Consider the following 17,776-nt stretch of genomic DNA (forward strand, 5'->3'; position numbering starts at 1 on the left):
CTCCTGTGTTTCTACTGTACACCGCTGAGAGACCTTTACTGTCTGTATGTACTATATTTGTGATGCTTTAGCGGCCGGCCGTGCGGTTGTAGGCCCATACCTGTAACCTTTTTATGGATGCAATAAACGGTTTCAAAAAAAAAAAAAAAAAAAAAAAAAAAGAAATGTAATAGGCTAAAAATCACAAATTTCCCCTTATCAAACTCCTTGAAAATAACCACAGGAATCAAGAAACAAGCCGTCTCACTGACCTGCACTGCAGTCCGAGAAACCAGATTGAGACGTGAAAATGGATGTGAATGTTGTCTGTAAGACAATCTATAGCTCTTTCTACAGAGTTGATCCATGTTGGGTTCCAAAGAGTGGAAATTACTTAATATTAGATAATTGGTCAGAAAGGTTGGGTACGGGTGCTTCTGTAATGGTAGTTGTATTAAGACCTAATTAAGTTTGTTAGGATCATAACTTCATGGAAGGAGCAGTTGAAGCTTTCAATTGCTCAGGAGTTGGAGCGTATCTGCTATATTTGAAGACTGATGAAGACTCCCTTGCACTCCACAGGTCTGTGCAGACTAAGGCAAGCAGGATATTTCTCTCCTTGATGTCAGTGGCTCTGACAGAGTTACTGCCAGACCAATGCGTGGGGTAGGGGGGTGATTACAGAGCGAGGTAGGAGACAGTATAAGAATAAAATATATTTTTTAGACAACTTGTAAATGTAAAAAAATTGATACTTGTATAGCGCACTACTCACCCGCAAGGGTCTCAAGGCGCTTGTACGAATACCGCTGTGGAACCCATCCTGGCTTTCCCTGTGAGGCGTCCACTCCTGGGCACCCCCAAGGTGGGGCCAGGCATCCTTAGCATTGTGGGGGCCGTCGTGGAGATTAAGCAAGCTATTGCCCAGAGTTGCAGAGTGGGACTCCATGATTGGAATAGGCACGAGGCAAGAATTATCATGTCCGTGGAAATTTGAGCCCAAGACCCGCCGAGGCAGGGAATTGAACCATGGTCCCGGGCTAGACCTCTGCATCAGGGTCTGCCGCTCTAATCATTGAGCCACACTTCTCCACTTTACAGGATGGAGGGAGGAAAATCCAGCAGACAATGTTAGAAGAGGACAAGATGCCATTTCATCTTATTATATGAGATGTATGATAGGATGAAGAAGGAGAAGGAAGAGCTTTTTGTGTGTGGGTGCTACATAGCCCTCTTTCTCTGCACAGTTTATCTAGGGGATCTGTTTACAGGGTTGATGGTGTTCAAGAAGACACATACACAACTTAAACACTGGACTATCAATAACTTGGGAATTTTCCATTTTGGGTATCCAGATGACATCAAAAATAGCTTGAACTTCCCTCTTGTTCTTTATTATGTTACTTAGCATGAAAGTTTGGTTTTGCGATTCTCAAATAGCGATTTATTGCGAATCGCTATTTGAGAATCGCAAAATGCTATGTATGTAGGATTTGCAAATAATTTTCTGATTCCTACATATTCCTTAATTGCGAATTGCAAATTGCGATTCGCAATTAAGGAATACCTCCCCATTCATTCCTAGAGGCCCATAAGAATGAATGGGAAGACATTCTCAATTTGCGATTCTCAATTAGAGAATCGCAAATTGAGAATGCAATTTCAAGGGTGCCAGGGTGTCAAAAGGACACCCTGTTGCATCCCTGAAATGTGCATGTGTGCACATGTGGCACACATACATGCCCTGAGGGCATGTATGTGCGTCACATGGCACTTTGAAAAATGCAAAAAAGTGCATTTTTCAGAGAAATCGCAAATTACCACCAACTTGAAGTAGGTGGTAATTTGCGATTCCTTAAGCCCAAATTGCACTTTTTCTGTGCCTCTTACATTGCATTTAAGGAATCGCAAAATTTGCGATTCCTTAAATGCAATCGCAATATAAGGAATCGCAAATTTTGCGATTCCTTATTTTACGAGGCAGTTTTACCTTAATACATCCCACTTAGCTAAATTGCAATCGCAAACGCCGAAATTCACAGAATTTCGGCGTTTGCGATCGCAATTTTGAATGATACATATGGCCCTTAGTACTCATTTGCGAAAAACAGAACCATGATTGATAGGTACACATCTACAATTCTACATGTATTAGTTGAGTATGCCAAATAAATTCTAGGAAGTGAGATTATGAGTTTGGCCTTCTGTAAGCACTATAGGAATGTGACCATCACAGAAATGAGTTGCTTTATACAAATCCATTGTGAGGTTAGTTAATATGATGATTCGTGAGGTCCCACATGCCTCCACACCTCCATGCAAATAAATGTTCTTATTTGCAAACTGTAACTTAGAAATCATCACTTTCCTTTTCCTGATCTAGGACTTCAATTATTTTATTTGAATTGAGTCCTCAAAAGTGGACTTCGATTAATAACTAGCTTGCTGAATGTCATACAAATGAGAACTAGTGAATTGTTTTAGTTGTTCATAAATATAAATATTTACCTTCAGGTCTGTTGATTTGTCTATATTTCTATATATCTTTCAAAATAAAAAAATGGTATATAAAATGTAGGTAAATACATTCCAGCATAAGAATGACCTTTCTCTAATATTTTTGTAATATCTCACACACTTCTTTGGGAGAAACAAAATTTCTGTATAAGAAATGTATTATTTTATATTTGTTTCTTATTTTAAGCCCGCCTCCTACACTTGAAGATGTTAACAACTGGGGACAGTCATTCGATATTTTGATGACCACGCCAGCAGGAAGAAATGCCTTTCGGGAATTTCTACGGACAGAATTCAGTGAGGAGAACATGCTATTCTGGATGGCCTGTGAGGATTTAAAGAAGGAAACCAACAAGAATGTCATTGAAGAGAAAGCTAGATTAATATATGAAGATTACATCTCTATGCTTTCACCTAAAGAGGTTTGTCACCATTTTCTGAATCAAAGATCATGATGATTGTGTTAAACTGTTTGACAGCTGTATGATGTTTGGTCCCAGGAATGGACCTGTTAGTACAAGGCGGTGTTCACCGCACCTTGAGCACTTAATTCATATAATGGGTATAGGACTGATGTCCAATACTAAAAGCAAATATAGTGGTACCTCAACACACCTCAATGTCTCATCTTATCTGAAAGTGTCTTGGAGTCCTGTATAGATCTAGGAGGGGAAACCTGGCCTGAGACATGTTAGCAGCTAGAATGTCCACTTGTGCAATAATAGAACCAAACAAAGTGCAAATTTCATGAACATCAACATATATTAACAATAAACGCTGTCCTGATATAGATATTAAATACAGAGAGAGATTATCAGTCTACAATTGTTCTTCTTACATCTAAGAATCGGCCTACATCAAAATCTTAGATGCATGTGTCCCAGGTACTTTCTACCTGTGAGGTTTTGCATTTATTTACTAAACGGCAAGACGTTTGTTTAAAAGTAAACTAGAAAATGTATATATGCTTCAGAAAAGGCATGATTATAAACCTCTCCTCTTATGCTGTCTCATTTACTGTGGTTTCATAAAAGATACAAGTAGTCATTGATGCATTCTTTTCAACACCTAGATCATTGTAGTCAACTGTGGTTGAGTACACTAACTCACTTTGAAGCCCTTTAAAATGTCTCCCTAAATTCACAAGCAATTTGCATGGAACTATTTGCACCATGCAACACAACTGACACCAGGGACTAGATATACCTAACCTCACTGTATATGACAGGGAAGGTACTTACGTCCACTTAGGCCACCTCACACATCTTAACATGCCCGGTTATTCTCAGCATAACCGGGAAGGCAAGATCTAGACAAAATCATGAGGGGGCCATCAGTTGCAGTTTCCACACTGCCATCTATGTTAATTTTCTATTGGGGCATGGTCAGGGACACACAAATTATCTCTTTTAGACCCACACAGTCTCTATAAAGGTCCCCACTAGATTGGAAACATGTAGCAACAACTACAGAGCAAACTCAGTTCATTTCATTATAGGTAAAAATCGTTTATCTCAATATTTTAATAGTTATTTCATTGGCATTAACTCATTAAGTGCCCTACAAATTAAACATATAACAAGCTCCCCAATAGAAGAGTGTTTCCACAGAATCAACCAGACATAGACGCATATAATAAACGTTACTGCATTCGCATATCAAGTTATTTAAGATGCATTTCCGATAACTCCCGTCTAATGGCCTGAATGACAAGGCCTTTTGTGAAAATATAGGCGATCTGCTCTTGTTAAGGTTGCTCTTACATTTGGAGTAGATTTTTTATTTTTTAAGGGATTCACAGGAGTACTTCTGGAAATCTACGCGGTGTCAATGCCTCAAATTTATGTATGCTGAATTTCCATCAGGTGGGAAATTCTTCAAGCGTAAATGATGAACAAATGGACATTTGCACACTATATTTTCTATACTATACAGGGGGAAAAGTTTAAATGTGGAGAAGGCCATTTGCTTATGCCCTCATAAAAAACAGGGGTGCCGCATTACCTTTCTTACCCTGGAAATTCACTTTCTGTTCCTTTCGCAGGAGTAAATTGGCATTTGTTTCCAGGGCAAGAATGTACGTGCTGATTGAGGGTGGATTTTCACAAATGTAAAAATCTACTGGTGTTTACTTCAATTGGCAAGATCACCTCCACTCCCTACTGCGATACCTATGTTTGCTCTCTGTCCTAAACTTGCAAATGTATCAACTCTCCTCCATACTGATGGATTTTTCGCATTACTTAGTGCAATTCAATGGCATAAAATACATCTATCATGATCCTGTAATTCATTATGCGGGTTTTCATTTCTTAATAATAGAATTGTAATTCTCGTTACAATAACTGTAGCAAATTAAAAAGCTTACAAGTGAAAAAAGCAGTACACTTTCATCTTTCCACTGAAACCTAATTTATAAGAGGTGAAACATGTGGGTGAAAAAGGACCAAAGGACAAATTACAAAACAATTTGCCCAAAAGAACAAGAATAGAATTGTGTCCTGAGTTGAATGAAGGCCAAATCAACCCACTGGATGAAGAGGGGAGGTGATTAGTGACATATATATATCATCATCATCAATTTATCTTTATTTCGGTCGCCAGGACCATAAAAGAGTACAAATAATGCAACAATAATTATACAAAGTAAAGTAAGCGATAATGATTCAAAGACATAAACAATTGGACTAAAATCATCAGAATAATTCATTCGGTTGAGAGGACTTAAGACAGTGCGTACGAATAAACCACATTGAGGTTAAAAATTTTGCAACCGCGAATACAATAGGAGCAGAAAGATCTGATTTCAATATTCTGAAAGCTGGGACATGCTGTCTGAAACCCATATTTCTAAGAAGGGGACGGAGCCAGTAATTCCTTGGTCTTTGATAGGCCGGGCAGAAAAATATAACATGCAAATCTGTTTCACAGGAGTGCGCACAAGTGGGGCATTGGGCTGTGTGATTTGAATGTGCCCACAGAGCCGTATATGCCCTAAGGGGTAGTGTGTTAAAGCGCCATTGCATGTAAAGTTTCCTAGTCAGTGATGGGCCCATGTCGTCGAATGTAAGCTCCAGGTGGTAAAAATCTTTAAAACCCAAGAAATGAGCTGTTTGGGAGCCCTCTCGGGAGCTCATGATGGCAACATTCAGATTGTGTTCGTAATAAGCCTTCGAAATGAGCTTTCGGGAGACCCTGGGACAAGCAGATGCCGGATCATACCACAGTTCTGGTCTACCGACTGCCTCACAAATGCGCTTGATGTAGCTGAGCCATGGGATTTGAATACTTTTGCAGAGACGCAAAATCTCCAACAGCTCAGCTCTGTATTTCAGGAGATCCGGGGAAGACCATATTTTGCACCAGAAAGTTAAGGGTTTAAGACCCAGAACCTCTGAGATCGGTCTTAAACCCAGATCCAATCTGAGTGGCAAGAGTGGGGTGCTAGTTGGTAAAGCTGTTAGTTGCCTAAGGAAATTATTCTCCGTGGTCTGCAGCTTCTGCCCTGACGTATGGCCCCATATTTCAGCTCCATAGGTCACTGTTGCTCTAGCCTGAGTTTTATAAATTTGCAAGCGGGACGCGAATGGCCTATAAATTAATCCTTTTGTCATCCTTGCAATACCCCCCACAAACTGAGAGAGATTCATATTTGCCTTGGTTTTGTGAGGGTCCCACGACATGGACTGATTGATTACTACCCCCAAATATTCAAACGTATAAACCCGCTCTAGTCTTGAAGTCCCTATGAGGGGAGATATGCGGGTTTTGGGGGGCGGGTTGAAGATCATATACTTAGTTTTTCCAGCATTGATCTCCAATCCGCGGTCCACACAAAAACGCGTGAACCAATCCAAAACCCGCTGCAAGCCCATGGGGGATTTAGAAAGCAGCAGGGTATCATCCGCAAACATGATTGCGGGAACCCTGCTGCCGTCAAGCTTAGGGGCGTCGATGTTACTCAACTCATTGAGATAACTTATAACCCCGTTGACAAAGAGGCAGAAAAGGGTGGGTGCAAGAACACAACCCTGCCTTATCATTTGGGCAGCCAAGGGGCTAAGGGCCAGATGTACGACCCTAAATTGCAGTCGCAAACAGGCAATCAGCCTGTTTGCCACCACAATTTAGGGCATGGCCATGTACAAACCTCATCTTGCGAACCAGTACATTTTACTGATTCACAAAATGAGGTTTGCGACTCGCTATTAGAAAAGGGCGTGCCAAGGGCGTCCCTTCCTAATAGCGACTCACATTTGTATGTATGAATGTTTTGCAACCGCAATTGCGGTCGCAAAACACTCGCAATTTACCACCTACTTCAAGTAGGTAACTATCATTTGGGCAGCCAAGGGGCTAAAAGTTTATATATACATACACACACCATAAAAGGGTGTTTCCAGGATGCTCTTAAGAGAGATATATACATCATGGTTGCCAAGGGATTTAACTAAGCTGTCATCTATCGTTTCTTTGTTTTCTCCCTCGATGGTGGGTCAAACATCTTTCTTTTGTGTGTGTGGGGCAGTTTGCCAGTGCCCAATCCATTCTGGGCACTATTAAACTACTAATGAGGGCACTATTAAACTACTAATGAGGGTGCTTGTGCTCACTTGCAGGCCACCTCATTAATATGTCTGTGACATTATTAGTGAAATTACATGTTAATGAGCCTGAAGAAGTTCCCTAGCCCCTCCCAGGTCAATCCAAGGATCAAGCTGATGGGTGGAGCTATGGGAGGGGCAGTTATTACTGCCCCCAGCCCCGCCCTAGCCAGTCCCACCATCTCAAGCCATTTTCTTTCTGTTGATGGGAGGTAGGGAGGGGAAAGAAAGTGCAAGAGAAGAAGCCGAGTCCCTCTAAACTCCCTCCCACGAGCACTCCCATCCCACCAACAGACAAAACAAACCGGGAGGTGGGGAATTTACGAGAACGACTAGAATTGTTACAAGTCCCTCCTCTGCCAATCCTCGTTTCCTGGTTCAATTTCAGACAGCTCCTTCATTTCATTATGCTTAGCTGTCCAATAGAAGCTTTGACAAACAAAGAGTTGTATGTCTGCGCCCCAGAAAAGAGTCAATCTTTTATATAATACCCAGACAGATTGCTGCGCCCGGTGTAGGAGACTACGAATCTGGGCTTGCACGCGTACAGACTCACAATAGAACAATAAGCAAAAGAAGAAAAAACTCGGTGTGCACTCTGTCACTACTTTTTGGGACTTTCTACATTGCCCATCCCTGACGCTCTTCTGGCAGAAGGTGCTGGAGAACCTTAATAGAGCCACCGGTTTGGCATTGCAACCCACGATACGGCAGGTTCTGTTGAGCCTGATTCCCTCACCCGACATGTCTGAATGGTAGAGGAGGTACGCATGAAACATGTCAGACAGGTCGTAAAGTTGGAGGACGAATTGAAAGCATGGGCAGCCATGTTGACTGACTTGAGGAAGACCCCGGATGTCAAGCTCACATAGAGAGTCCAGAGCAGATATAACGTTGGTTCACTGACAACAGACCGGGGGGATTTTTGCTGTGCCCCCAGCGTGGACGGTTTTCTATAATCTGCTGAGGGGACATGACACACTCACGAGACACCACTGTGACGTAAAAGAGTATGGTGGAATTGGAACTAGGCAGAACGGGGTGTTGCCCTGGGGAAGTTTTTGTCTCAATATTATAAATAAGAGCAAGGGGCGGGGGGGGGTTGTTAGGGAACTGTTATAGATTGCCTTGTTAGATATGACATAGGCTCTCATTGTTCAACGCCTATGTACATTAGTACTTTGCTGACAAATAGCAAGGCATCCAGGTTTGATGCTTATAGATCACACTAGACTTAAAGATGCATAACTGTATGTCATATTGTTACATGCCATCGCCTAAGGAGTCTACTGAGCATGGCAGGAGTGAGTTATGTTGTGCATTACATACTGCAGGGCATAACTGAAGAATTTCAGGGCTTTCTTGGTTGTGTATTTGCTGACCTCTAACTAATCTTTAACTATGTTTTTCCAGTGAATTTCACAGGTGTGGTTTTACAATGTACTGCCTTCACCTTCCATGTACCCAGTCTGTGCTGTGCAGACCTTTGGCCAGTCCCTGCACCCAATCTAATTTAGCTGTGCACAGTGGAGGTTAGTTGCTTGGCCTGTCTGGCCTTGCACTAGGCTTAATTTGCTATCTGCCAAATTTGATGCAGTCATCAAACAGCACCAACTTTATTAAGGAATTAAACTTGTATTGCTCCTCCCATTTATCTTCCCCCCTCCCCCTTGATGGATCTGCAAAATTTGGCCGACCTAAATGAAAGCTAAACCTTATCAATGTCTGCCAAACTGTTCTGATTCATCAAACGCGTCCAAAGTTATACGTAAATCAAAAATGTATTGATCCCCTTTTACTCCTCTCCATTGGGCCCTCCCTTGAAATCTGAACCCTCATAGGCCTATATGAAATTGAGCAAACCAGTAGTAGGCTAAACATGCTAAGTCCACCAAATACTGCTTCGATCTATCAAATGGTGCAAACGATATTAGTTAATCAAAACTATTTTGACTCCCGTTTTACTCCCCCATTGGATCAGCACGAAACCCAATATACCTGCACTGGGTTTAACCTGCTAACTGCCTGCCACATTTCATACAGATTCATCAATCAGCTTTAAAGTTATAAGCACATGAATATTGAATTGACCCCTTCAACTTTGTAGGCCCACCCACCTTTGATGGATTGGCACAAAATTTGACATACTATAAAACTAGCCCTTTCAATCTTCTGCCAAATTTTGTGAGGATTCATTAGGCAGTGCTAATTTTATTAGCAAGTGAACACCACCCCCATTTTAATAGGCTCCCCTTGATGGATCTGCATGAAATGAAAGGTTTTACCTGCGCCCTTATGACCTTTTTCATTATGTTTTTCCCATCATGTTGGGTAATGGTGGTGCCAACAGAAATGTTTATGTGATGGTTAGCCAGTCTAGTGTGGCACCGAAAGAAGGCTGCACAGGCTAAGCCTCTGCCAAATGGCATGCAGATCAATCAGATGGCGTCAAAATTATTAGTAAATCACAAATATTTTGAGTGCCCCTAAAACTTTGTCTCTCCCCCCATCCCACCACCACCACCGCTGCCCTATTTTAACTTCACTAAACTTGAAATGCCTGCACTGGGTGTAACTTGCGAATTGCCTGCCATTCCGGATTGGACCAAGAGTAATGTTTTTGTCACCAATATGCTGTAGGTGTTAAAGTCGTGTCATACTGTGGTGTCTTAACATGGATATTTTGACACTTTTAGGGAGACAGGGCTGCTAGTAGCATGTTGGCATTTTTGTATTTTGTTTACATGAATAACTAAACAATACTGCAAATTCTGACATGCTAAATATGTTCAGAGCTGCCAATTTTATAAAATTATCGTGAATATCATTCTTGGGGGCAATTAAATTGTTTCACAAGAGGTTGGCGTGGCAATAAAAAGTTTGAGGATCATTGCTTTGTAGCAATGTTTTAGTTCTTATGTGCAAAGCACAAGCCCCCTGTTGTAACATTAGTGCACTCAAAAGTTATGCATAGCATACTCTGGAACTTAACAATGCCTGCATGGGTGTATGCAAAGGAAAGTTCTGTTCAGTCTCCCGGGGTGAATCGATGTCCTTTAATTCTAATACAATTCAGGCAGAGATGTGGAGGGATGAGGTCTTCAGACTGCAGTTTCACTTCTAAGAGGCTTGCACGGATGAGGTGGAGACAAGAGGCATATATCTTGTAGGCATTTCTGAAGGGCTGCAGGGTCTGTATCAATGATAACATCACAATCAGATGTCATGGCAGCCTCCATGGCCTCCATACAAGGCCTGCAGGGTTGGGGTGGAATCAGTCTAATCAGATCAGTAGGCCTTGGATTGACTCTGTTACATTCTAGGTGCACCTCTGAGTCCCCCATATTAGGAGCATCTGTATATGACGTTCAGGTAAAGGCACCCGAAAGGCAAGTAGTACAAATGTGTGGTTAGTCTCATCGTGTTTGTGGGCAGGCAGTGCGGACTGGGGAGAGTCGGTCACATTGTATGGCTCTGGCACAGTTAATTATATGGTAGGTGAGCGCCTTTGTAAGATTTGGCAGGCAGTTGGTCACAGACTCTGCTGGTGTCACATAAAGAATGCTAGGGCAGGGCCAGAGTCAGTAACATGTTAGGTTGATGACTCAAAGGGGTTGTCACAGCTAGGCAGAGTTAGTCATTTGTCCTGCCTTTGATTATTGAAGGTTGATGGGGCTGAAGTATGGTCAGGTGCTTATGTAATGTAATGTATGTGTCTTGTAAAGCGCACTGCTGCCCTGAGGCGTCCTGGCACTGTAGACCGCTGGGGAACCCGTCCTGGCTATCCCTGTGAGATGGTCCCTCCTGGGTATCTCCAAGGTGAAACCAGGCATCCCCGGCGAATGTGGGGGGCCGTTGTGGAGATGAGGCAAGCTATTTATCAAGCCAAAGTGTATGCAGTCAGTGAGAGATGGGGTTGGGCAAGTTCACCTACAGCCAGGTCAATGCCTCTGGATTGCTGACTTCACTTGGGTACAGTCAGTTTATTTTTAAGTTGGTGCCTCTGGAAGGCTGGCAAGCTGTGGTGGAGGCAGTTACATGTCAGGTCAATGTCTATGTAGACCGGAGGATCCAGAATTGGGTCTTTCACATGTCAGATGAGTGCATCAGAGACGGTGTGAGGTGTCAGGCCAGAATGTTACAACCTGTGTATCTCTCAGGATGTACGGAAAGGAGTGGGAGTGTTTCAAACAAGATAGTGACTTGTGACGCTCGAGTGCTTGTTCAAAACTCTTCTAATAGTATTTAAAAGTTGAGTGCATTTATATTCATAAGACTTCCTATCTCCATTGTGAAAGTAACTTTGTGTACTGCAATCTTTAGAAGAGGCTTCTCAAATGAGTAGCTTGTGATCTACTGGTAGCCCTCCAGCTAATTGTAAGTAGCTCTCCTGTATGCATCCCAGACTACTAAATTAAAAGTTGTTATTTGGTTAAATTAATATATGTATTCCAAAATTGAAAAGTGTGTATTCGAGAAGAAAGTCTGTGCATTTCCAGAACTCATAATTTCCAAAAATATAACTAAAGCTGATATTTGAGTGCTAAAGCATGTGGTGTTGGGCAACTTATTATTATTAGTATTACCTTGGTGCCAGAGGCATTGCATCTGTGGCTGTTATGCATTGTCCTGTAAAAGCATTCCATTTTGATAAATCGTGCTTTTGCATTAGTGCCGAGAACCGTGCCTGATGCACTGAGGTGATCACTGATGGTAATCTTGAATAGGATAGTCAGTAATGTAATCTTGTTTAATGTAATCTAACACTAATACTACTAATAATAGAAAAAATAATTAGTAGCTCTGGAGGATTTTCATCAAACATAAGTAGCTCTTTTTACTGGAAAGGTTGAAGAACTCTGCTTTAGATCATAGATGCTGTGGTTGGGCCTTGAAAAATAGTCAGTCACAGTGCTGTCTTGTTTGCTTTCTTGAGGCTCTGGTGGTTGTGATTTATTTGCTTGTGTAGGACTTGACTGGTCCCCAACATAATAACTGCTACCTGAGCATTTCATACACATGATTAAGTATGCCACAGTATTTTAGGCAGAGCTGAAGTTCCCTTTCAAGTTGTAGCCCTTCCCAGTGTGCAGCACCTTGCGCGTATCAGAAATGCGGGTATGCTGGAAGGTTAGATACCTCTTGTGTCTTTTTTGCATGATGTTTTTTCCACTCTCCATTGCATCTCCATGTAATGCGTTTCTTACCAGTGAGTCTTTTGAGACTGGAATATTGTCGGAATGCTTGGAAGGCCATATCCAGGAAACATTCTCACAGTTTTTCTTTTTTCTGAAGAATAGGGTGTAATCCCATGGCAATCTTGAGTAGGGTTGCTAACTGCGGATTAATGTGACGACAAGTGGAACCCTAATTTTGTCCTTTTTTCCTTTGTATCCTAAGATGTTTCTCCTAGTGATCCTGGTTGCTCTGTGGATGGGTATTGTTAGACCAGGCTTGTCCAGCGGGTTTATACAAATACTTTTTGCCTTTTGGCCTTCTGTTTCTGACCTGTTTTTGTTGGTTTTATGACTCTGAACACTTTACCACTGCTGATCAGTGCTAAAGTGCATAGGTTCTTCCTGTTAATTGTAATGATGGATTGGTGTTTCCATGATTGGTTATTTGATTTACTACTAAGTCCCTAGTACAGTTCACAGTGTGTGTGCAGGGCCTGTAAATCAAATGCTGCTAGTGGGCTTGCAGCACTGATTGTGTCACCCACACAAGCAGTCTTGCAAAAGGTTCTCAGATCAGCCATTGCAGTGTCTGTGTGCAGTTGAGTACTGCCATGTCGACCTTGCAAGTGCACCCACTTGCCAGGCCCTAACCTTCCCTTTTCTTACATGTGACTCGCCCCTAAGGTAGGCCAAGGTACCCCGGTGGGCAGGGTGCAATGTATGTGAAAGGTAGGACATGCCCTGAGGTGTGTGACATGTCCTGATGGTGAAATACAGTGCGTTTCGTTTTTCACTATTGAAAGGCTATCTGTCCCATAGGATAGAATAGGAGTTTATTTATAACATCTTATAAATATAACTTCCCATTGGGACAAGACAGGAAGATGGAGTTTAGTATGCTGAACTCGGAATATAAATATGCATGTTTTAGTAAAGATGATTTTTATATTGTGTGTTTGGAAATAACACTTTTAGAAAGTGGGTATTTTCTTGCATGGCCATCCTGTGTGTCTCAGCTGGTTTGTGGATTGACTGACTGTCTTTGGAGTGACAAGCGCTGGGGATGTGCATTCTCTCAGACAACCACCGGGGGGAGGGGTTGATGTGTGTCCTGCCTTTCCTGAATGAGTCAGGGTCCGGCTGAATAGACCTGGGCTACATTCAGAGTAGGGGAGGAGATTTCTTTCTCACCTGAATGGGCCTGTCTCCACTGCCTGCCGGGAAGCTTCACCAGAGAGGACAGAACTGGTTTTGACTAAGCACAGAGCTTCTCTGCCACCAGAGAACAAATGAATTTGTGCTATAAAAAGTGAGGCCCGGACCCCTGAATTTTAGATCACTTTTGGACTCTAAGAGGATCCTCTGTCAAGGGCTGGAAGAAACTGGAGGAGAACTGTGTCTTTGCTGTGTGCTGTCTGGGGTTGGCCTGCAGTCCCTGTTTCTGCCAAAGAGAGGAGCTGTGTGTGTATCCTGCTTGAGGAAGTATCTCCAAGGGCTTGGAAGTGGAGCTTGCCCCCTATTCAAGAGGTCTCAGGAACAGAAAAGACCTAACCATCCTTCTGGGCATAGTCTCTGGAACCGCTAGTTTCAGTAGCCGCAGAAGAAAGGAGCAGCCGACACTGTCACTGAGTCCATTGCAGATTTCCGTGTTGTAAAGGCACCCCAAAAGGCCCAGCACTTCGCACCGCATCCTTGGTCTCACTGACGCCGTCTGGACGATCGTCTCCAAGCCGCTGCTTCCACCGCATCTTGTGGGCACTGCACTCCGCACCGCACCGCCACGCCTCATCCTGCCTGGATGTCACTGACACCGTCGCTGCACAACCCAAACATCGACCGGCTCTGTCACCTGGACCGCCTCACCCTGCACTGTAAGCCTTGGTCTCACCGGTGCCGCCTGGACGAACATCACCGCACTTCACACCGCATCCTTGGTCTCACTGACGCCATCTGGACGATCGTCTCCGAGCCGCTGCTTCCACCGCATCTTGTGGGCACTGCACTCCGCACCGCCACGCCTCATCCTGCCTGGATGTCACTGACACCGTCGCTGCACAACCCAAACATCGGCCGGCTCTGTCACCTGGACCGCCTCACCCTGCACTGTAAGCCTTGGTCTCACCAGTGCCGCCTGGACGATCATCACCGAGCCGCTGCCTGCACCACATCATGAGGGCACCACGGCCCCGACCAACTCACACCAATATGTCGGCCGCAATGAGAAAGGTACTGTTCACTAGTCTGTTAATGCTTTATCTGGTCTGTACCAACGTGATCGGCTGAAACTGTAAGACTCGGTTATTTTCAGTATCAAGGTAGCCGACGGAACTACCGACTTGGAAGAACTGTATATTAAGCTATTTCTGCAATTTAAAGGTTATCTTGCAAAGTGACTATTTTTACAGTAGTGTATGTTGGGTTTTTGTTGTATTTGGTCGTGTTGGTTTAGATAGATGGTTGCTTATTTTTCTAAACTGGTGGGGTGTCCATTTGTAGTGTTTTCACTGCATTACTGTATGCATGCACAAGTGCTTTACACACTGCCTCTGAGATAAGCCTGTCTGATCGTGCAAAGCTACCAAGGGGGTGAGTAGGGGTTATTTTAGGAGTGTATCCCCCTTACCCTGACTAGAAGGAAGGGTCCCTATTTGGACAAAGGTGCAAACAATTGCCAACTAGAGACCCCTATTTCAAAGAGATATCCACAATTCTGTGGTGGTACCCGTGGTTTATAAAGTCAGATCTCAAGCCCTTTATATTTTTATCCCATTCTAATGTGTCTTAGCATAGCGTGTTGTATTGTAGAGACTGGTCGACCACAAAGCCCCCTGGAGGATCCTTGAAGTAACCTCTTGGAAAGCAAAGCAATAGAGGCCATGCATGTACTTGTGCAGAAAGCTTGCAGAGCCCCATGGCTACTGCAAGCTTTGATGGTGGTCTGCCCCGCTTACGAAGAGAAGCATAAAGGTTTTGACAAGAGTGACTGCAATCCCACAAAGCCTCCACCCATGTAAGGGCAGCACTAAGCATCTTAACGGACGGTGTCTGTGCAGTACAACCCTTGCCACCCGACACCCTGTGCGACTGAACAATCCTGACCTCTTGAATGGTGATCGGGGCAGGGAAAAACCTCCTCCACTGAGGTGGTAAGTAGAGAAAGCCTTGAGACCACCCATGCTCCTCCCTGCGGTCAGTCGGGTGTTGGGGCAGGGCGCTAGAAGTCTCATGGGGGGTGGATTTTCAGCGCTGTCCTCTATTTTGCCTTTGACTTAGTTACGTTAACAATAGCACGCGATCTGGCATTCAGTATTAGTGAGGGGGCCACAGGCTTGCATGCGAAACTGCAGCCCCTGCGCCTTTTGTGCAGAGGCTACAAAGCACAAATAAACATAGCTCAGGGTTGCAATTTTCGCCATGCACATCCAAACTGTAACATGGCGGATGAGTTAAATCAACAAACGCTCTGACATACATTTAATGAGCGCAGCCGAGTGGAGGTGACTCCAGGCAGTGTATGTCATTAACATTCTGCTGACCTTTAAATACCAATGTTATACTCAGCAACAAAACAGCAGCGGGTTACTCTGCAACAATACTCAGGAGCACTGGCAGCCGGCAGGGCGGGAGGTTCCTTGCTGTTTGATCGCTTGTTAGTAGGTCCCCAGAGGGGAGCTGCCCAGTGTGAGGGACCTCGGGGTGGGCAGGTGGGCAGTGGGGGGTCTGGCTAGGAGTATTAATTAGGGAAAGGCGTCCTACTTGCGGCCTTTTCACGGTGGGCTGGGAGATAGAAGGGGAGGTGGCGTTGTTTTCTTATCTCTCGACCCGAGAGGATGTGGTCCAACGACCAGAGCTGCCAACGTTGGAGCAGGGGAACCAGGTTCGAGTCTCGGCGTTGGCTCAACATCCTGTGATTCTGGGCCAATCACTTCATCTACCCGTGTCTACCAAAAATAATAATGTAACTGGTGCAAAGCGCTCCAATACTTTCGGGTCGAGCTCCCGCTATAAAAAAAAAGAAACCTGTTTTGTATTTAGGTAATTGTGTTATAGATAACTGTATGTTATCTTTTGAACTGTGTACATTTGGTGCTCTCATTAAGAAGTTTGGCACTTGAAGCTCTGATGTATTCTACTTAGCAGTCAGTTGCTGTTAGACCTTGTTCTGTGCATCGATACATCGGTCCCTGATCACCTTGGGACCACATCTTCATGACAACACCCCAACATGCATAAAGCTCTGTCTTTCTCTTTCCGTCCACAGGTCAGCCTGGACTCTAGGGTGCGAGAAGTCATCAACCGCAATATGTTGGAGCCGACGCAGCGCACGTTCGACGACGCCCAGCTCCAGATCTACACCCTCATGCACAGAGACTCCTACCCCCGGTTCATGAACTCGAGCTTCTACAAGGACCTGTTGCAGTCGCTATCCGAGCCGCCCCCCGAGGCGTAGGCCCCGCCCTCTTCCACTGTGATTAGTATTTATTTATTTAAAACGCATTTAAAGAAAAAAAAGGTACTAGCTGTGGTGGCACGACCTTTAGAGTCGAGTCGGTAGGATCCTCACCCGGAAGTTATACTCAGGCGTATTTTACCACGAGACATAACGGCCTTTTCTTCTGCTGAAGGCCTCGAGGCGCACGCCACTTGCAGCTGCTGCTGATTAACTGTCCATATGTGACTTTCCTAAGGAAGACGGATAGCAATGGTTAGTCCTCACATTAATAATAATATAGTAGTTGTATTTTTACAACCGTGATACAGCATGTACTCAAAGACAAGCGTTGCCCGCATGGAAGTGCCTTTACTTTCGATGATTTTTACCTGGGCTACCTTTAACCTCGCCGGTGTTACCGTGTTATGACAGTGCATTTGTACTTTAGGAACCCCTTGTGAAGTAGGGAATGGTACTTCCACTTGTCTTAGAGTATGTCCTATCGATAACCAATCGCAGGGTGCTGCTGATTCAACCCAGTACGGATCAACCTCAAAAGCCTGTGCACTGAAGCAGACGGAGCGCAATATTCTGCCTGCCAGGGGATTTTCGGATGGAAACAAACTTCTATTATTTTAATATCAAAGTTTGCTTGAAAAGCAATTTTTTTATGTTGATAACTTGTGAATGTTTATAAAAGTTAGTTTTAAATAATTTTCTTCCAGTTTTATTTTGCAAGGGGACTTTAGGGGGGAATTGATGTACTAAATGGGTTGGGTATTTACATTATTCCCCCAAAAAATAAAGCACAAGGATTTCACCTACTCTGTTGATTGCTTAGACTCGTTCGGATACTCTTCCCATTTCTACTTGTACTGTACAAAAAAGTATGTTTACAAACACTATCAAGTACTGCTTTTAGGATCCAAATTTCTACAAATTTAGAAGTGTCAGATTGAATCATTTTGCAAGTCTTCACCTTCTCCCTGTGCAAGAGAACCTGGAAAATGTTTGTTGCAGTCGTGTAATGCATGCAGGCCACACAGGGAGAAACAACTGTACTTTCT

The 17,776-nt window shown here is 43.7% G+C and overlaps 1 protein-coding gene across 5 annotated transcripts in view; it reads left to right on the forward strand.

Moving 5' to 3' along the window:
* The window catches only part of LOC146831343 (regulator of G protein signaling 20-like), a 434,196-nt gene extending 416,664 nt beyond the window's left edge, over positions 1–17,532 (forward strand). For 4 of the 5 annotated variants that reach the window (XM_085605619.1, XM_085605620.1, XM_085605623.1 and 1 more), the window contains exons 4-5: positions 2,684–2,918; positions 16,539–17,513. In XM_085605619.1, coding sequence (XP_085461745.1) covers positions 2,684–2,918; positions 16,539–16,727 — 424 coding nt within the window. In that variant the 3' untranslated portion in view covers positions 16,728–17,513. Of the gene's footprint in view, positions 1–2,683; positions 2,919–16,538 lie in introns of all 5 variants that reach the window. The other variant, XM_085605621.1, reaches the window with a different exon arrangement.
* Positions 17,533–17,776: the final 244 nt, after the last annotated feature.

Source organism: Triturus cristatus, chromosome 5_1 (genome assembly GCF_964204655.1).
Source record: "Triturus cristatus chromosome 5_1, aTriCri1.1, whole genome shotgun sequence".
In the NCBI taxonomy this organism is placed as follows: Eukaryota; Metazoa; Chordata; class Amphibia; order Caudata; family Salamandridae; genus Triturus; species Triturus cristatus.